This window comes from Pyxicephalus adspersus, chromosome 5 (genome assembly GCF_032062135.1).
Source record: "Pyxicephalus adspersus chromosome 5, UCB_Pads_2.0, whole genome shotgun sequence".
Classification (NCBI taxonomy): Eukaryota; Metazoa; Chordata; class Amphibia; order Anura; family Pyxicephalidae; genus Pyxicephalus; species Pyxicephalus adspersus.
In genome coordinates, this window is record NC_092862.1 from 134,211,765 (window position 1) to 134,233,709 (window position 21,945).

A 21,945-nucleotide genomic window follows, 5' to 3' on the forward strand; every position below is an offset into this window, starting at 1 on the left:
AGTCCTCTACCAGACTGATAGACTAATCCAGTCCTCTACCAGACTGATAGACTAATCCAGTCCTCTACCAGACTGATAGACTAATCCAGTCCTCTCTTTCTGATCTTCAAAGTCTAAAGGCCACCACTTTCTCTGTTGGTCACCTAAGATGTCACTCTTTCAACTCAGGGGGCTGCATGCTAATGCCCAAATACATGGCCACTCAGAGGAGCCTTCCCGCAGACCCTGGAGATCTACTCAGAGGACAAGGCTGATTATATCATCAGAAACAAAAAAGTTATGTCTTCAAAAGTTAGAGATTAATATGAAGAATAATTTAGTGTTTTTAAATAGGATGGATAATGGGAGGTAAGAGTGGAAAGTTCGAACTAAAGGATGCTAATTGTGTACAGTTTCTTATTAGAACATTGGACACTGAATATTATTGTTACATAGTATTTATATAGCGCCAACATATTATGCAATGCTGTACAAGGACCATAGTCATGTCACTAGCTGTCCCTCAAAATGTCCCTTTCATAGTCATATGTCTTTAATACAGTCTAAGGTCAGTTTTTTGGGGGGAAGCCAATGAACCCAATGGGGGAGGAAACCCCGAATTACACGGAGGAAACCCACACAGCCACAGGGAGAACCTGCAAACTCCATGCAGATAGTGTCCTCGCCGAGATTCAAACCTGGCACCTAGCACTGCAATGGCCAGAGTGCTAACCAGTGAGCCACCGTGCTGCCCATGATTATAGTAAACACAATTATAGTGCTGCCCACTGTGAATATAGTAAAGCTAGAATCTTCCAGGTTATGGTCAGCAAATGTAATGTACTGAATGGCCAGTTTCAGTGTCTGCAAAACATAAGCCGGTAAAGATCAGTAAGAATTTCTAAATCCCAAGCAACATTATTCTACAAATGATATCTTTGTTTCAAACCGAGTTTTACTAAAAGGCTTGAAGAGCATAATGGAAGAGTCTGGAATTGTGCACTACTCAAGTACAGAGGTGACCTTGTAAATTCTTTTATTTTTTTTCTGCAGAAAAATGAAGGAACAGGATGAACCAGTGCTTGCCTCTACCAACATCACACCATTGCAACAAATAATAGCATCCTCAGCTGGAGCTTTGCTTACATCCATGTTTGGTAAGTGTCCCAGTGATTTGTTTATTGGTATTGTAAAAATTCCAATTTAACCTATGACCTTTGAATAGCCCTGTTTACTGAAGATATTCTGGTATTAGATATATACAGCAATAGATGAAAATTTCATATCTGTGCCACAGCAAAACATATAAACCTGAGATTTCTACCCAATACCGGTAATGCCTGAGATGTATAAATAGATTATTAACATGAAGTATATTTGATACATTCTGCTGTCCAGAAATATATTTATAAAAATGCTTTCATACCAGGAGTTCAGGAGCTTTAAGAGTGATCATAAACATAATTTATTGGTATCCAAAATGTAATTTAATGGTAGTAACTGCATATCCACAATTTATGTTATGTAAAACAAATGTTTATTTTTTTTTCATAAAGAGTATACCAACATGGGTTTTTGTTTCTATTTCTTTATAAAATGTATACATACTTTTTATATCCTGAAATATTTAGTAACTTAATGAAACAGATTGTTAATTTACTCCAGCTACCGGGCTCATAAGGTTTTAGTGCCACGTTGGATAGTATAATCATTGGAATGTCCCATCACACCTAAACGTCAATGCATAAAAATTCAAATTGAAAGACTTAATTTTTAATATTTTTTTTCCTTTATAAGATTATTCATACCACTGTACAATAAATAGAATCTTTAAATGACAAAACTGTAAATATATGACACTGAACTCACTCAATTCAAATTACGATCTAGGAGGTGGTGGAGCATAGCTTAAAAAAGGTAGGTAAAGTAATATACAGTATATAGGTCCATTTTAAGGCAGTTTTCATATAAAAATTTCCAATTCAGAAAAATAAATGTTGGATTAGTCAAGAATTTAATATATGCTCACAGTCTTCTTTTGTTGTTCTTGCTTGTGCAGTAACACCTCTGGATGTTGTCAAGATTAGACTTCAGGCTCAAAGCAAACCTTTCACTAAAGGTAAAGTCTGTGTGTTTATTTGTCCATTTATATTGTGTTAGAATATATATCTGCAGGGGAATTAAAGTGAACCTGTTGCATAACCAGATAACTTACAGGTAGGCATCAGCCAGGATGTGGAACTAAGGTTGCTGCATAGACTCTGTAGTGAACAAAGACATGGCAGCTGGGCTGGCAGGCTCATTTAATACCAACACAAGCCAACCGGTGTTCCTAATGGGACTGTGTAAATGTCTCCCGCTTCCACCCAACTTTGTCATTGAGGTCCTCACAGTGGGCCTGATTTATTAAAGCTATCCAATGCTGGAGAAGAGACATTTTCATTAGTGAAACTGGGTGATCCAGCAAACCTCGAATGGATTTCTTCAAAGTCATTTCCTATTTGCCTGCAAATGTTTTGAATCCTGGACCAGATTCCTTCCAGGCTTGTTGGATCACCCAGCTTCACTGATGAAAGTGTTTCCTCTCCAGCCTTGGAGAGCTTTATTAAATCAGGACCATTGTACCTGTGTATTAGGGACAACTGGTAACACTATAAATCACATAATTTAAATATACCAACTCAGCATGAAAGTGCTGCAGGGAAGAAAAAAAAAAGTTTAAGCGCAATTTACAGCATCAACACTTAGCTGTATTGGTCCATACCTTTCTTAAGTTATTTGCTATTTGTTAGCAAACTTTTTCAGTCCTGGATCAGATACATTTGAGGTTTGCTGGATCATCACCCAGGTTCACTGAAAAAGTGTATCTTCTCTAGTCTTGGAGGGCTTTATTAAATAAGGCCCAGTGTGTCAGTGCTCACAGCAGCCATGCCAGTCACCCTAGGATTTTAGCACACCAGCAGCCTGGTATTTTTGTGGTTCATTGGGAATTTTCTTTGGACATTGTATTTTAGTAGCTGGGTCACCATAAATGTAATAATAATTTTGTTGTTAAGGCAGCTGACAGGGCAGCAAATATCAGACCCTATAAGACCACTTGCATCAATAAATTACTTAGGGGTATGAAGACATAATCACCTTGCTAAATTCCATAAATGGTCCACATAGTAAGCTCACTGTTCTTGTCACTGGAGAAAGGAGTTTAACCTTAACATACGAAAGAGGTATTTTTGTTGGAGTTGGGAAATTCCAGAATAGTCAGAAGGTTACTGAAAAAAAATAAATAATTTTCCATATTTCTCTTTCTTTAGCCTATGCTGGACTGACAATGAAAGTTTGCATAATTCTCCAAGACTAACTTGTTTTCAGGTACTGGGAGCTGGAGGTGTTTAGACGGAAATGGGAAATAAAGTGGAGGACATTAGTATGTAGTGATTTGTTTTTAAGTAAGCAGGCACAAAAACCAGCAGATTATACTGGTGTCATCATGGTGACTTTGCAGTTTGACAGAGGTGTGTCATTAGTAAAACTGTCTATAGGGAAGTATTTAACCTTTGGAAGGACAAATAGTCCTCACACTGTATGAGTATTTTAGATCAAGGTTCTTATTTCCGACTGGCATTCTGTTTCAGTGTTGTATGTTTATTTGTGTTATTTTTAGGGAAGTGCTTTGTTTATTGCAATGGCCTCATGGACCATCTCTGCGTATGTACCAATGGAAACAGCAAAGCCTGGTATAAAGCACCACCGGGCCGAATGAATGGAACAGTGGTAAGGAACATATTTAAAGGATAAGTATACCTATAAAAATACCCAAGCAGAACAGCCCCCCTTGCATTACCCCTCTGTACAAACCTAGGGTCAGTGGCCACCTCAATACATTACCCCCTGACTATAGCACTCTGTGCTCTTGTACCCAGTAGTGTGCCAGGACTGTTCAGTATTGCACACGCATATCCTTTTTTTTCCATAGGTCCAAGTAGAAGAAAAGCTGTCTAATTGCAATTTTACAGGTAGACAGCTTTTCCAAGTTTCCATAACCCGAAACATAAAATCATTTTCAATTCTTTAAATCTGTAGCTTTTATTAAAAAAAAAGCTGGTGACCCTACCATAGTCACAAGCTCTTTCCTTTTACGAAGAGATAACTGTCTAATAATTGTGCTCCTGCATCGTCACTCTGTCATATACAGGCTGCAGGACTAGACAAGAATTTGATCTGCAATGCTAAGGTTCACTAAAGGATAACAAAATTTAAAAATAATACCTTGCAAGAAAAAAACATAACACCTGTTTATGACACCGTGCTTTGGGCCTGTACACCCAGGCTGATTTTCATGTCTAATCTGATCAGATAAAACAATCAGATCTAAAGTGAAGTTGAAGCAAATTCAGCAGCCAAGCAATTGTGTTTTTTAATACATCTGATTGAAAAGGATGGTAAATACCATTTGAATGGTGTGCATGAGCTATTGAGTACATCCAACCAGACCTCAGATTACTTGGAATCAGAGAAAATGCATGAAAGGGCACAATTACCAAAGAGAATAAGCTCTTCTTATTAAATACATTAAATAAATTATATTTAAATTAATTAATTTAATTAATTAAATATATAATATTAAAAAAATAATAATTAGTGAGGTACAAGACTGGGAACCAATCTGCCTGTGTGTAGTAGCTCTTAGCAGATTATTTTTTTTATCCTGTACTGCTTTACATCAATTTCATAAATTTCATTGGCTCTCTTATTACAGGATGCATTTGTCCAGATTGTCAGAAATGAAGGAGTGCGGTCCCTCTGGAGCGGCCTTCCACCTACACTGTAAGTCCTAAATCTTTCCTATCTTGTGTATTCTTTTTTTTGTGTCTGAACACAAGTTTACCTTCAAGCTGCAAAAACAATTTGCCGCAATATTATTATTACCCCGTATTTTATATAGCGCCAACATATTACACAGCGCTGTACAAAGTCCATTTGTCATGTCACTAACTGTTCCTTAAAGGGGCTCACAATCTAATATCCTACCATAGTTACATGTCTTTATGTCTTTAATACAATCTAAAGTCAGTTTAGAGGGAAGCAAATTAACTAAACTGCATGTTTTTGTAATGTGGGAGGAAACCGGAGTACCTGGAGAAAACCTTTGCAGACATGGGTAGAACCTGCAAACTCCATGCAGATAGTGCTCTGGCTGAGATTTTAACCTGGGACCTAGTGCTACAATAGCCAGAGTTCTAACCTCTGAGCCACTGTGCCACCACAATAGCATAGATCTAGTACTTGGGTGGAAGTGGAAGCAGCTGAATGATTATAATAAATAAAATATCACCATGTCATACATACAATGATTTACAGATATTCTTTATATGGTGTTTAGTTGGCTGACTAAATAAAAGATATTAAAATAAATACACTTCTTCAAAGGAACCTTCCAGAATCCTATTGTGGAAGCTGCTTTTGATGACCTGTATTTGGAGGGGGTGAATCTTTCCAATGAGGATAACATTAAAAACCTTTACACATAAAATAAAAGTTTACACATATTAAAAGGAGAAAAGTATGGTACCTTTTTACATCTTTTTTCTGTCTCAAGTTAAAATCCACAAGTTGTATTTGCAATATACAGCTTTTGTTTCAAGCATTACAATGGAGTGTTTTATTAATTTGTGGTCACCTTTTTTCCTGCCGTGGCACAGTGGAAGAATTCTGCTACTTTTCTGCACACTATTACTATATGAAGCAAATTGAGTGCCCACAGGCAGGGAAGTGTGCACAAATTGCCAACCTTCAGAGGAAATGTAGTCCAGCACCCTACATTGCATGCTTGTGTTATATAGCAATGGCAAATGGTTACCTACATTAGGATTATCAGCACATTGGTACTTGCAATTACAGATTTGATCTACCTCACATTATTTGGTGTTGCGGTACAATACAAAAGTGTTGTATATGGTCCATAATATTTTGTAGATAGACTTTTGTCAGATCTCTTAGTCATGCAAACCTTGTGAATGCTGGCGCATGCTGCTCTGTAGAGACACCAGGCAACACATTCAAGAAAGTTTTTGTTGATCTGAACACAAAGTCAACACCATTAGAGCCAGGCAAACTAAGAATTCGTTTTATGCGTTATGTTTTCTTTCTGTGAGAAGCTGCCAAATCTTTTTACAGCTGGAAATGAGGAATATGTTTTTTATATCAAGAGATGCAATAAAACTCCTAGTGATAAGGTGGAAACCTGAAATTGCTGTTCATTTTGTTCCTTTTTATGACCTGAATTGAAAATTACCTGAAAAGAAAATGTTTTATTTTAGTGCTTGGGTTCTATAATTGACCTTTATAATGTGTGCAATTGATTAGATTAGATGTGTTAAACAAAGTGGATTTCAAAGGTGAAACTCAGGTGAAAGCTATTTTGTCCTTTAAACACATTTTATTTTTTTATTTTTCTCAGACTCTTGCTTTTAAGTAAGATGTTTAGGAAAAATCCATACTTAGGATGTTTCCAAATTTCTTTTGCAACATATTTTGTTTACAACACAACAACTGAGGCCTACTAGATAAATGTAATGCTAAATGACATACTTTGTAGCCACTTTTAAGGTACACTTATAACATTGGTTTAAATCTCTTGTTGTCTCTAAGGCAGCCTACAAACATGCAATAATTGTTGTTGGAGAGGATCTTTCACATTCCTTTCCATCGACAAAAGACTGCGCGATGCATGAATGAGCCCTGTACATATAACACCATTCTGCTCTAAGGAGATGGGAGGGGGGAGAATGACGAATCATCACCCCGCTGTGCTCTCTCCCCTTCACTTTCATTACGATCGTTCCTTGGTCATCATTTGTTGATTAGCCAGGACGGATCCATGATGGACAAGCGCTGTACACACACCAGATTCTCGTCCGATATCAGCCCTGAGGCGATTATCGGATGAGAATCATCTGACGTGTTTTTGTAGCCTGTGATTTTCCAATTTCTGCCTGCATGGAAGGCTTGCAGTTTTCCTGAAATAATGATGGGATTTTATTAAAGAAAAACTGTTTTAAAATACATTTATCTTTCTTGCCTACACCCCTGGACAAGGTTATCCCACCCACCCCTGCCCCAGATGCCCGACTTTGTCATACCTGTCAGCAACTTTGCATATTCTTAAAGTAACAGATTTTTTTTACACAGAATTTCAATTGCCTATACAGTGGTACCTTGGTATAAGTCCTTAATCCGTTCCAGATCCTTGGACTTATACCAAACAAATTTTTCCCATAAGAAATACAAGGAAAATGATTTAATCTGTTCCCATGAAAAAAATCTTATTTTTTTGGCATATTATACATTGATGGGGCTGTATAAAATAATTTAAACACTGCTTAATACTAAAATACATAAATACAAAAGCAATTAGATGAAATAAATGAAAATTTAACCTCACTTTACCTTGCTGAGAAGAGTCGAGTGCCTACTAGGATGGTGCTGAGAAGGGAGAAGGAGGAGATTTCTGTAATTCACAGAGAGATATAGCGCGGGTTGTTCACTGAATGGTAGCAACTGGCGCACTGACACTCGTGGGCAGTGGTTGTATACCAAGCAAAATTTTTCATGTCCAAACAGGACTTATACCAAATTGGACTTATTCCAAAGCGCACGTATACCCAGGTACCACTGTATTTTGCCATACCCCATCAGCATGCCGATGAAATTTTAATTTAAACACTTCTGTTTTCATCACGTACCTTGCTTGAACTCAATGGACTTGACTCTTCATTTTTCAAACTGACCAAATATTTAACCATGTAACCTATTTTTAGAGCCAGTTGGTATCATCAGTGTTTCTCTGCACTTCTGTATGCAATGCAAGCAATTCAAGGTTGATGTGAGGGAATCTCTACAACGGAGCTTGGAGTAGTATTAAAACCTGACTGGGTTCTTCTTTTGCCTCACTCAAACTGTAAAACAAAAAACGTTTTTGGTGGACATACACTTTAACTAGAACCATCAATCAGTTACAACCACCAACCAGTTGAATTTTATCATCGTAAATACTGTATTATCAGAGTAATAAGTAGTGTCGTATATTTAAAAGTAGTCAATGTTACAGTATTTTATTAATATGTGTCAAAATGAAATAAATTCCAGATTTTGTAGGTGATGTTTAAAGGAAAATACACCTAAAGTCCTTTGGCCGATTACAACTTTAACATTTTTCACCTTTGTTGGAAAATTATAAATGTGGGCTGGGAATCGACATCAATGCTGATATTTTTATGATGGGCTTCTGGATCATCTTTTTTATTTTGATTGATGTTTGTGTTTTTATCACAGAGTAATGGCCATACCAGCTACAGCAATCTACTTCACCTGCTATGACCAACTACGAGATTTGCTTATCCACCGGATGTATAGTACTGAAAGTGCGTGCCTCATTGCTGGAGCCACAGCCAGATGTAAGGATGGAGGATTTCTCTTCACTATGAAATTCTCGTATACATACGAGAAATTATGTAAATGTAAACCCTAACTCGGTGGCATGTAGTGTGGTTTTTTTTTTATCCTACTCTTGCTATAGTTTTTTCACTTTTTGTTGTTGATCATATTTAGGATGTTAAAGCCACTTTCTGTCTACATGTATTCCAGCAATTTAAATATATAGTCTATATTAAAGCATTTTAGATCATGGCAAATTGTCTCAAAGTAGCATAGAATAATCCATAACTTTTTTTTTTTTTATATAAATGTCCGATAGGAGCTGTGTAGCAAGTAGTTGTGTTTCTAATGAAAGTCATATTTTGTTCTGCAGTGGGCTCAGCAACTATAATAAGTCCATTGGAGCTGATCAGGACCAAAATGCAATTCCGGCCTTTGTCATACAAGGAGCTGACGCTTTGTATCAAGACCTCTGTGGCCAATGAGGGCTGGCTGTCTCTCTGGAAAGGATGGGGACCCACTGTGCTGAGAGATGTCCCATTTTCTGGTGGGTACTATATTGATAACTCTTCTATCTCAGAAGAAAAACAATCTTTCTTTGTAACTTTTTACACTGCAGTCACTGTAGGGTAGAATTAATGCTTGAAGCTGTCTCAATCACCCCCTTCTTCCTACACCGCTGCCTAGCTGCTATCAGTCTGTTCCCTACCAGCATTCTAATTATTGAGTTTGTAGTGGCTCATTCTTTTCTCAGCAGTTGTCATTCTGTAAATCAGCTTTCTAATTTAGCTGTAGATTCTGGTATTGAACCCAGCCTTGTCGTGTATTTATTTGGCGGACAAACAAAGCTAAAATTGAAAAGTTTCACATGATTCAACTTTTTACTTTTCTTTATATTAAACTGAGCCTGCGGTTTGCAGGTTACCTCCAAAGCAGTTTCTCTTCTGCCTACGTGCCGAAGTGTTTATTAGGAGAATTACCTCATTAACCTGTTGCACTCAGTAGTGTTGCTCATTTGAATTATAATATTTTAACAGTATTCATGCCCCTAATTATATTGATATGTACTGGTATATCATATACAAGGCCAATCATCCTAGTTATATACCGGCATATCTGATACCAGACTCTTTCCATATTCCAGTGTGCTGGTATATATAATGCAAGCTATGACCATATGACCACTGGTATATATAATACTAGGCTCAGATTCTATCACTATATACAGGTATAGCTGGTTCCAGGCTCTGACCAAACCCCTATATAATAATATTATTATTGTTGTTTTTATTATTATTATTAATAATAAAAATAATAATAATATTATTAAACAGTATCTATTAGCGCCAACACATTACGCAGCACTGTACATTAAATAGGTGTTGCAAATGACAGACACACACAGTGACAATGGAGGAGGAGAGGACCCTGGCCTGAAGAGCCTACGATCAATAGGAGGGGGCATATGGAACGGTGGGCGAGTAGTGAGGGTTTCAGTGACAGAAGAAGGGGATAGGCGAGTATCTAACGATGGGTTTTAAGGTCTCTTTTAAAGGGGCAGAAAGTAGGAGCAAGCCAAATGGGACGTAGAAGACCATTTAAGAGCGTCAAGGCAGCTCTAGAAAAGTCTTGAAACCATGCGTGTGATGAGGTTATGAGAGGAAGTCATTAGTAGATCATTGGTGCAGTGAAGAGAGCTGGTAGATCTGGTTCCAGGCTCCGACTATATCCCTGTATACTGGTATGTATATATATATATATAATACTAGGCTCAAATCTTATCCCTGTGTACTGTTATATCTTATACCAGGCTCTGATGATATACCCATTTACTGGTATATCAAATATATATACTCGTATATTAGGTTTAGAATTTACTGGTATATAAAATGCCAAACTATGACCAAATCCCTATGTACTGTATATCTAATACAAGACTTTGACCATATATTTTTGTACTGTCTCATTCTATGTACTAATATATCTGCTCCTGTTTACTGTCTTCAGCAATGTACTGGTACAATTATGAGCTCGGCAGGAAGTTGCTGTGTCAGAGATACAACAAGCCGGAGCCAACGTATGCCATTAGCTTTACAGCAGGTGCCGTGTCAGGTTCGGTAAGATGAAAATCTCATACCCTTTTTTTCTATTTACAGTTCTGAAGCTGAAAGCTAGTAGCAGTGTGTTACTATTAACATCCTTAAAAACTCCAGAAGAATAGACAAATCTCTTCTCCACCTTCTCTTCTATATGGGTCAGTAGACCTTAAATCTTACACTGCCTGATAGGCTTACCTAAGTCTGTGCCATGTATTTCAGATTGCTGCTATTGTGACTTTACCATTTGATGTTGTGAAAACAAGAAGACAAATAGAACTTGGGGAGCTGGAGGTAGTAATTTTTTTTTTAATTTTCTGTCCCCAAAAGTGGACAATTTCTTTATTTTATACCCCAAAAATCCAAAGCTTTTTATTGTTTTTTATTTGAGGGAAGGATTAGTCCCTTTATATTTTAAGTGTCTATGTCCCCATTGGTAATATTGACCCGCTTTATTGAACCTTTGTCAGCAAGATCAACACTAACAAAAAATCTTGAATGTTAGAGTTGTCACTGAAACAGGAATACAAGGTAAATCATACAATGGGAACACTTGTTCTAGTGACATGTCTAAGAAGAGATTTCCCTTGCTTCAGATGGATTTCCTCCTCCTTTGTGTCTGTAAGACGGAATGCAAAGAAATTCTCCCCAATGGCCCTCAAAAAAGGCAAACCTTAAAAAATTGATAGGGTGTTCAACTTTTTTCTACTCTATTCAAAACCAATAAATATTTATATATTTTTTAGCTGTAAATAGTTACAAGAGAATTCAAGATATGACATTCTGAGAAGAAAAATAGTTGAACTAATATAAATTATTTTTTACTGTCCTCAAATACAACTTTTTGTGCTATAAAATTTGTTTTATGGACATGTGTGTCTAGTTTTATTAAAAGTAAGCCTGTTGCATTTTAGACAGGGTGATTTTAGACAAAGCATATGATTAAAAAGAATACATATGCAGGGATTCTTTTCAGTGGAAACTAACTGTAGTGTACATGAAAATCCAGATATGTATTACCTGTCCCTTGTAATTAGGAGATGTAAATTGCATTATCCATTTAAAATGTGCTATTGGGCTAATAAAAGTACAGTAGCAACATTGGATCCCTGGCTCTGGTTCTCCATTTTATATAATGCAGCTTGATCGTAGACATGGCAGTTCCTATTGTTTCTTTATGGGACCCAGAGCTGGAAGTAGACTGGGTGTGCTTCTCATTTGTTGTGAGCTGGGGGTGCAGCAGGCCACAATAAGTATCTACCTAATTGCACATTCTATATCTGGTGTGCCATTTACATCGCAAGGAACAATGTATATCAGAATTTTACCTAATGCGGACCTAAACTAAAAATCAGAAATCACTAGGAATTAGTACTATTTGACAAAAAAGACATGCAATGTCTCCTTTGTCAAAGAAATAAATCCCTGGCTCCTAGCAGCTTGTTTAAGCTCTACACCATACGGCAAATGTGATGCTGGATGATGCTGCACACATAGCCAGCCAGCGAAGACAATGCAACTCCTGCAGATGTGCAGAAGTTACATCATCAGTGGCCATTCAATAGCTAAAGATGATTGCTGTCTTCATGGAAGTCTGCCATGGAGCCAGTGGCGATGATGGTGCTTTCCGAGGATCCAGCGACTACAGGTCCTGGAGCTATCATCTCTGCAGGGTAGCTGCACAAGAGTGTTTGGCATAATTGGCAGGTATGCTGTGCACACTTTCTGTTTTATGCCAGAAAATCAAGAGGGCTGTACATACAGCACCGTTCTGTTCTATGGAGAGGGGGGAACGATAGAGTGGCACCCTGCTGCGCTCTCTCCCCCTTCACTTCCATTACGATTGTTAGTCGTCCATCGTCCGTGGATCTGCCAGGATGGTCATTTGGAAAATGGAGGACGGGCACTGTACACACACAACATTCTCATCTGATATCAGCCCTGAGCTGATTATTGGACGAGAACCATTGCGGATGTGTACCTAGCCTTACACTGATGGAAGCCTCTGCTCATGCATATATTTATTATATGCAGTCTGAATAGCAAAAGCTTTTACTTTTAGCTTTTGCTTTTAGGAGCTAATGAAGTAGGAAATATTTTTTGTACTCTGTAATAATTTTACCCACAGTGGGTCTTATGTGTTTTTAAAACAATGGGTCGGATTTATTAAAGCCCTAGGATTTCCTACAAATCCTTTGCTTTTAGTTTGTTTTTAATTTTGGATTAGATCCACTCCATGTGTGTTGGGTAACTCAGGTTCTCCCATGATATATACTATCCTCTCCACTGGAAAGCTTTAATATATCAGGCCCAATGTGTCTTATGAATACACTAGGAATCAGTGACATTACAAAGGGATCTTCCTTGAACATATAATGTTCTGTGACGTCCAGTAACTTGGTGATGAAGCACCCCGGGGGATGTGAGGTGAATGAATGCATTGAAATGCAAGATATTTTTTTTGTACTTGAAGAAAAAGTGTCTTAGTTGTGGAAAGGCAAACAAAAGCCTTTGTGTATTTAGTATACAGGGGCATAGTATACTATAAACACAATAAGTATATAGGTTTTGTCTGCTAGTGAAGTCCTCACTATTTCACTATTGCCACTACTGCTGACTCATTATGTGTACACCTAAAGTTGGTTTCTGTTTATTGAATAATGTTTTGTGGACTTTGTTTACTTCTAAACTAGTCTGAATGGACAAATTCATGTGTCAATTATTTGTGGTAATTTGGGCAAAAATGACCAAGTTTTCAATCGTTGATCCCCAAAGTATTCATAGTTGTCTTGTAGGCATAAGGTATATTACGGTATTTGCAGCTGCATATTGTCCTTTGCGTATGTTCAGTGAGTCTTCTCCATTGGATTTTATGATGCATTTGATGTTTTTTTTTTGGTAGGTAATTATTTAGTTGTATTCTTGTTATCACACATCCATGTTACACTCAGCAGCCGTTTAGGTATTTGCTTTCTCAGTTTCCTTCTCTAATTTATTTTTATAGATGGTTGTTCTTCTTTTGAAGGCGCAGTGTAAATTTGAAGTGAAATTGCACCATGCAAAACAAAGTCCTAACTGTGCAAGAAGACTGGCTGTATATCAATTATCCCAGCACTCGGCTAAAAAATTTTTTTGCCCCTTTAAAGGACCTCCTTGCCCCTTGTTGGGTTAGCGTTGCAACCTGCCAGTCTGAACAAAACCTGTTACTCCTTCCTCATGCCACTGAATCCCAGCCTCAGGCGGAGATGCTACATATAGTATCTACCCATGACAGCCCAATAAAAACAATGAATGGGGGGGTGGTAGTGAGCCGTTCAGTACCATTCACTGCCAAATCTGCAAAGGTTGGTTCCTTATGATTGAGCCGGATCCAGCTGCAGGTCTGAATCTTCTCTTGAACATGTCAGAGCGAGATAGTTATAGATGGGGTTTCTATATGTCTGGAGCAATGACAAAGTGCTGAGATGCGTCAGTGTGCAGCCATTCTTCTTGCTTTGATTACCCCTGGAAAGCTTTAAGGAGCTTCAGGCCGGTACCCCAATACCCTGAACACTGGCACTAGTTACAGAGCTTCAGAAGTGGAGATTTTTTCTTTTATACTACATAGTGGTAAAAAGTCAACGCTCCTCCCTTTGAATTCCTCTTGGTGCCCTAAAATATAACTTGTGTAATTATTCTGATATTCGGATTACCCAGTGCTGTATAAAGCCCATAGTCCGGTCACTAGCTGTCCCTCAAATGGGCTGACAAGCTAATGTCCCTACCATAGTCATATGTCATTAAAACAGTCTAAGGTCAATTTTGTGGGGAAGCCAATTAACCTAACTGCCTGTCACTGGAATGTGGGAGGTAACCGGAGTACCCGGAGGAAACCTATGCAAACTCCATGCATATATAGGATTATGGCTGAGATTTGAAGCCAGAGTGCTAACCACAGAGCCACCCTGCTGCTCATAAACACAAATCATATTTTACGGTACAGCTGCTCATGTGATCAGTGGCCAAGAATTTTAGATCTGCTTGATAGTAGCAGCTACACAGCAATGATGGTGCACAAATGCAGATCTATTGCATTGTATTGATCTATTGCTGATCACATGTATTTGTGTCCTTAGTCAGTTATAGGTTAAAGGTGAACTCCAGGCAGATATAGAAGACCCAAATAATGCAGCCCAGTAGTACCCAGTAGTAGTATTGCAGCCCTTGGATTGGGAGGAGGAGAAGTCCAAGGAGCCACTACAATGAGCTGCAGGAGAAACATAGGTGACAAAAAGAAATTAATCATTCTGCTTTTTATCCTTTCACTGTCCAGTCACAGGCTGGAGAACGGACAAGTATATAAGTATTAATAAATTGCAGTAGAAAAAAAATCGGGGCTCTCTACCCAAGATATGATAGAGCAAATCTGAGGACTGGATAAACAGAAATGCAATCATTTGGCAGGTAAAACTACTCCAATATATGTGTTCCACGCGTGTGTTTAGCTGTTTGCCTGGAGTTCAGCTTTACAAGACAAGACATTATCATTCATTCTACATATCTATGTCCACGCCATCAGATGTTCAATGTTCACCTGCACTGTTGTTTTTTTGCAGTAATGTGTTCGAAGATTACAATCATGTTTTGTGTCTCTGGTGTTTTCCGTGTTTAATCTGTTTATTTCTAAAAACTTTACAGTGCCTTTAAAGTGTACCAGACATGATGTGGGCTGGGCCAACATGGAGATATTTATTTTACTTCTCCTGTAAAAGCCATTGGATCTGGTTAGGAGATGGATAACAAGTGTTTTCAAATGACGTAAGCTTGAGTATTTCTCCCACACTGGTTCCTACTGATAAGCTGCTTGTTCTGTAAAGTTGGTCCTGAATTTTTGCCTCCGTTGTGTGACAGGTACTCTTTTAACATGTTTGAATTTAATGAATTGTAAAAGACATGAAAGTGCCATGCTGTTGTATTGTCTTGTCAGCCTGAGACATAATAAAGTATTTTTTTTCTAATCATATAACCTTAGTTGTGCCTTTTCTGTATAGTTTACTTAGTGATGGTTCTAAAGCTTAGCGACACACAGGACACAATCACATTTTATTGGTATAGCCAATTGGTACTTCTGCAGTAAGCAAATTTCCCTCAAGGTGGCAGCACAACTTCCAGAATCTTTTTTAGTACATACAGTTGTGTTCAGAATAATAGCAGTGTGTTTAAAAAGAAGAAAGCTCAAAATCCTTATAATAGCTTTGATTTCTGTATATGCAAATACATTGGTAACTCTGCACATTCTATTCCAAATCAAAAAATTGGTAATGTTTCTTTACAGAAAGTGCAGAAAAGGGAATATTAGGCTGTTCAAAAAATATAGCAGTGTGGAGTTCAATTAGTGAAGTCATTCATTCAGTGAAAAAAGGGTTTGTCATATACAGCCCTTATTTACCTTCCCTGGTATTTTTAAATGTAAAAACGGTACATTTAAAAATACTTAGTATTTTAAATTTCCCATCTCGCGGTCCCGCCCCCCAGCCTGGCTGGCATCTGCTTCCCCTGCCCTCACGTCCCCAACGTTCACACGCCAGGGACGCAGATGCCCGGCCAGCATTGCTGGAGGATGCTGCGGGCTCTGCTTACCAGGTAAGTTTTTAAACTCCCTGGCAATTCCACCCTTAGTGTGGGTCGGGGTTACTACTTTTCTTTTGTTTTGGAAAATTCACCCCAAGCCACTCTCGGGATTACCACCAGGGAGGTTAGGGAAGGAAGGCATCAAACGTTGTACATGCTGTTTATAGAGCAGATTGGAAAGGGGAAAACATATAAAGTGTGAAAAATGATTGGCTGCTCAGATAAAATGATCTCAAATGCATTATTGGCAATCAAAACCTGAATGTCAGGGAATAATTTTGAAGTCTATTCATACACAAGCTATTTATTGACTGAGCTAATATTCTGAACACAACTGTATGTGATGGTTTAAATAGTAGACATTCATAATTCCCCACACAGCCTTCTAAACCATGCCACTTTTTTCAGTACAGGTGAAATAAACACAATGCTACTTGGGAAAAAAAAATAGCAGAGCTCCACCTGCTGGATGGACACTATATTATTTGATTGGTTATAAACCCAAAAACAACCATTGTCTTTACAAGGACCCATCTACAACCCAAAGTGCTGGACAGAAAAGGAGAGCTTTGGCTATGGGTGAGGTTGTGCCAAAGTGCTTTCCTACTGGTACCAGAGACAAAAATGAGCTGGTAACCCTTGCAAGGAGCCTTCCTGCAAGAGTAGTGTTGTGATTTGTGTCTACCCCTGACCTGTCTCCCTCAGTCCTGGATAAGGTTTCATGCTGCCTGTCGGCCATCTTATCATGGATGTCTGACCGATTCCTGAAACTCAACCTGGATAAAACCAAATTTATATTCTCCCCCTGAACTGTTACCACTGTTATTTATCCCTCCTCTCAGGCACGTTGTCTTGGCGTCACCTTCATATCTGCCCTCTCATTAACCTCCCATATTCAGAACATCACTAACCCGACTCTCTCCTCTACAATCTATTATGAATGCTGCAGCCAGACTCATCCATCCTTCCCTCCGCTCCTCTTCCACTGCATCTCTTTGTAGTTCTCTTCATTGGCTTCCATTTCACCTTAGAATCAAATTCAATCTCCTGTGCTTTGCCTTCCAATCCCTCCACCTTTCTGACCTGATAGAAAAATACCCCCCTAGCCGCACTCCTTACTCCTCCAATGACCTACTAATGACTTCCTCACTCATAACCTCCTCACATGCACGGCTCACGCATGTGCAGTTGCTTTGTGCTCCCTTTGTGCTACCCTTTTATGTAAAGTGAAAATTCTGAGTTTAGGTACACTTTAAACCCTTACTACTTCCCACTACTCCATGTCTTCTATTCTATTGTGTGTTACTTCCCCCACTTACTAGATTGTAAGCTCTTCGGGGCAGGGTCCTCTTCTGTCTCACTGTCTATCTGTCTGTCATTTGCAACCCCTACTTAATGCACAGTGCTGCGTGATATGTTGGCGCTATATAAATCCTGTTTAATATTAATAATTTATTATATTATTATAATAATAATTCACCAGGAGCAGCCCTTTAAAAATGGATATTTATCACAGGCACTCCAATAACTCAGTGGAATCCAATATCCTGTGAAAAGCACTATATGATGCTATATTTGTGTATTTTTTAAATACATAAATCACCATCTAAGGGCCACTACACATATATTATGCAATGGCTGATGTACAATAGTTCTATATTCAATTTCACGCAGAGCCAAGTGCTGTAAAATATTGCTATGAGCTTTGTTTTAAATTTCTTCAGCTCCATTTAACTCCAGAGACTTTCCCCATATTGATTTATGGATAAATATGTAGAATAGTAAAGCAACTTCCAATTTATTCAGAAAAAAATAAATAGCGGCATTCAACTGGCAAGAAAAAGAATTGTGTGTATGCTAAATGTTATTCCACTCCAAGAATCATTGTCAATATAATTCAAATCCTCTTTATGAATCTCCAAGTGAGCGAAAGAGATTGTGGTATTCACAACAGAGGTCCCTTGTCACCACGTTAATTGCATGGGTAAGTCTACATCAAAAGCTGAAGCGGTATTAGGACTCCTGAACCATTTGAAACCACATCTGGACAGCTTTTTTTTTTTTTTTTTTTTATAGCACCCACTGTGAATTTGGCATGTCCAGTGGCTCACTATTGTTCAGTGAGGCCAAATGTTACACAAATGGGCCAATGGGGAGCCATAAGAGATCATAAAAAGGTCAGAGTTTGGCACTCAAGTCACATCAGAAATGCCGATTTCTACAGCAAATCCTGGTTGCCTGGCTGTCATGCTGATGCCATGACTTCAATAATATGAATCACACACACACCTATAGATAAGAAGTGCTGACTTTCCATGGTTGGAATCTTGTGACAGTTTGAAGATCTCTAAGCCAGTTTGCCCCCATTAGTGTTTGTGTGCAGACACCTGATACATGCAGCTAACTTTTGATTAAGGTGCAATTAGGCTTCACAATTGCTGAATAGAAAATAATTGTTTTTTTAATCTAAAATGTAGAGCTAATTAAAACACTTCACTGATGCTGTGGTTGGATCAACTTCTCACCATATGTTCCATGTCAAGCGGTGTGCCTCTAATGTCCTCAGCTATAGGTCAGATATGGATGGGGCGATTTGTTATATTGATTTTATGCATGTCAATAGTTTGTGATAAAGGTCTTATATGCCCTATTTTGCTCTTGAAGAAGCAGACATGTTCTGCAAAATGTGTTGAGATGGTTTTAAGGACATATGTGAGAAATTTAGACTACCAAATGATTGTTTTTTTTTATTTTGCACCATTATCTTTATAGATTAACCTCCCTAGCGGTTCATTTCTTTCCGGTTTTATATGTCTAAAAGCGGTACTTTGTTTTTTGTGAAAATTTATTTTACATTATAATATAATAGTATGAGTATAATAAAGTTTGAAACACAAAAATACATATTATACTCATACTAATATATATATATATATATATATATATATATATACTGTAAAATAAATCTAAATCCAATGTATTGCATTCAATACAAATATTTTGTATTGAATGCAACACAAATGGATTTTAAATTTCCCGCCCCGCCGGCAACGTACACACCAACGTCACCAGGAACTCACCCGGCAACTCATCGGTGCAGAAGCCAGCCGGAGGAAGAGAGAAGACGGAGATCGCGGCGATGGACGACGCGGGACGGCGGCTAATCAGGTAAGGCTCTATTTACTATTACCTCCCAATGGGTTACCTACCCCGAGTGTGACTCGGGGTTACCGCTTTTAGCAACTTTTTTCTACCCCAAGTCACACTCGGGGTTACTTCTAGGGAGGTTAAAGATGTTGATTGTTTTGTGTTTAAAAAAAAAAATGGCTTTGTTCTCAATAAGTTATTTGTAAGCTTCCAAAGTTCCTGGATTTTTTTCAACATAATGAATTAATGGGGTGTGGCATTTATTTATACATTTTTGAGTAAACACGCACAAGAAATATATCTATTTTATATAAGACAGTCAACAGGGGCCATCAGCAACAGTCCCAAATTTCTCAGATTACAGGTTTGCTTTAAAGTAACCCTAGATCGAAATTTTTATAAGTAGTTTCCCAGTTTATAGATGAGGTGGACAAATAATGGCAAATAAGCTTCATTATGTTTTTGGGGTGTACCATAAAGTTTAATGCTTCCGTACCAAACTGCCCTCAGTAACCCTCTTCTTAACATTCTCCCCAAGCCCACCAATCAACTGCCAGGACAGAAATAAATACCCAATACTTTTGTATATAGAGGAGCATGTGATTCTGACAACACCAGCCCATGAGGAGTGGTGGAGTTAAAAAAAATCTGACCTGCTTGGGGATTAACAAAATCACTAAAAAAAAAAAAAAAAAGCAGAACCAATGGTATTAGGCTATGTACTAGGCTGGTTCCATAACCTTTTGAGCAGTGCTCAAATTAAAAATTTACCTTCACAGATTATGAACAGTGGCTTATCGCTGACCACTGTACAGTGTTGGGAGGTAATATGTGACCACTGTTGAATGTTTTACTGCTTCCTGTTGCAACCAATTTTGGGGGTCACTATTATTGCCATTGACACCAAAAGTAATTTACCTATTTTAAATGAGCTTCCTAATCTGATGCAATACCCCTCGATGCACGAGAGCGTCAGCCTATTGTGTGCCCCTCTAATATTTAAGTTGACCCCCATGGCACTAAAAGGTACTCAGATGTGCGGAGGTCATTTCATGTTAATGAAATGAATTTTGGCAAAGGTTTGTCAGAATAACAAAAGAACAGAAGACAGACATTTTTTTTTCCAACACCTTCAATAAATACCTGCTGCATATTTACTGTTGATTCAAATCTTTATTTCTCAGTTCTTTTCAATGGATGGATTTTCCTGGCACATACAAAAATAGAAAAGAAGGCCCCCGACACACCGCCGTGCGGGCCAGCAATGGCACAGAAAACGTGAAGCTTCCAACAGAAACATTACAATGCCGGAACAAGCAACTTGTGCCACATAGCCATATAAAAAAAAATGTGTTACATAAATACAGGTCAGTCCACTTTAAGTTTAGGGCTGTGTGGATGTATTTAAAGGATAACTCCACAACAGAGTGGTCAGCAAAGAGCAAGTGCATGGCCATGATTCTGATTCTTGAAGATCTTCAGCATGATTAAAAAGCAGGATATGGTCAATGCTACAATTGTAACACAAAATTAATGTTTTGCTTTTCTGTTTTGCAATAGATTAGTACATAAAACGGGGTTAAAAATAGTGGAGCTCTTCTTTAAAATGACCGGTGACATAGAAGTCAGACTTATTTATTAGACATTAGGCCAACCTCTGTCCCCCCTGGGATTACAATAAGTACGTTTTAATACATTTATCATGTATAAACCTGGTGCTCTGGTAATTGCCCAAAATATGCAAATATCTGGTTACCTCTTCCCAAAACCTTTTTGGATGTAAAGCTAAACAAAATAATTTTTTTTAATGTCTTAAAGCCCAACTGAACTATCAGCATGAATCATATAAATATGTACCATGGAGCAAACCATGGCTGCTGGGTGCATAGATGAGGGGCATTGGGTGTACTGTGGTACACTCCAAAGACAACACCTGCAGAAATATCCGCACCACCAAAAATGTGTATTGAATATATAATATAAAATAGATCACAACACTTCAATTTTTCTGTTTCAGCAGATATGGCTGCACCATTGTGATCTCATTTTATAATCCTAGTGATCAGCTAATATGATCATTCTTTTATGAACAATTACTACTTTATAAATGTGACAAACAGTAGTTACCCCCAGTTAACTCAAAGTGCTGATTATGATTGCCGTTTTACATTATCAGATCCAATTCTCCACTTTAGTGGCAAATATCATAAGGGCCATTGGAGATCAGTGATCTTTGTTTGCAAAAGTGCAACTGAAACCTATTGGCTCGTGTTTGCCAATTACAAGAATGTGATTTTAGGTGAATGGAGCTTCTAATCTCCAATTCAGGGTATATGGTATGGCAATCAAAGCCCGGATTGTACATAAAACGAATGATTTAAAGCAATCAGATATTAAAAAGGCAAACAGAGGTCATCTGTTATTTGGTCGCCCCTTAGAAACACTGTAAACCCCTTTACATGCTAGTATTCCCCAATGAAAGATTTTAGGTGATGATGATGTTAAGCTTGGACTTAACATCAATAGCTGTGAACGGCGCCCCCATATGCACGACAGTTGTAAAAAGCATTTTAACCTGATGAAGTAGCCATGGTTGTGACACATATGGAGCATGCTGGCACCAGTTCATTCTTTGATCCCCCAGCACCACGGACTGATCTGGGTGAACCACCTCTTCCAC

General features: G+C 38.1%; 2 protein-coding genes across 2 annotated transcripts in view; one reads left to right on the plus strand and one right to left on the minus strand.

Annotated features, from left to right (window-relative positions):
* Window positions 1-12,208, plus strand: part of SLC25A40 (solute carrier family 25 member 40) — a 15,004-nt gene extending 2,796 nt beyond the window's left edge. Inside the window, exons 3-11 of the mRNA XM_072413416.1 lie at window positions 1,033-1,136; window positions 2,039-2,098; window positions 3,641-3,750; window positions 4,736-4,803; window positions 8,311-8,432; window positions 8,786-8,959; window positions 10,420-10,529; window positions 10,731-10,805; window positions 12,074-12,208. Of these exons, the coding sequence (XP_072269517.1) occupies window positions 1,037-1,136; window positions 2,039-2,098; window positions 3,641-3,750; window positions 4,736-4,803; window positions 8,311-8,432; window positions 8,786-8,959; window positions 10,420-10,529; window positions 10,731-10,805; window positions 12,074-12,208 (954 nt within the window). The 5' untranslated portion in view covers window positions 1,033-1,036. The remainder of the gene's footprint in view (window positions 1-1,032; window positions 1,137-2,038; window positions 2,099-3,640; window positions 3,751-4,735; window positions 4,804-8,310; window positions 8,433-8,785; window positions 8,960-10,419; window positions 10,530-10,730; window positions 10,806-12,073) is intronic.
* Window positions 12,209-20,418: 8,210 nt separating this feature from the next.
* RUNDC3B (RUN domain containing 3B) overlaps window positions 20,419-21,945 on the minus strand; it is a 70,590-nt gene continuing 69,063 nt past the window's right edge. The window contains exon 11 of the mRNA XM_072413417.1: window positions 20,419-21,936. The gene's annotated coding sequence lies outside the window, so the exon portion shown is untranslated. The remainder of the gene's footprint in view (window positions 21,937-21,945) is intronic.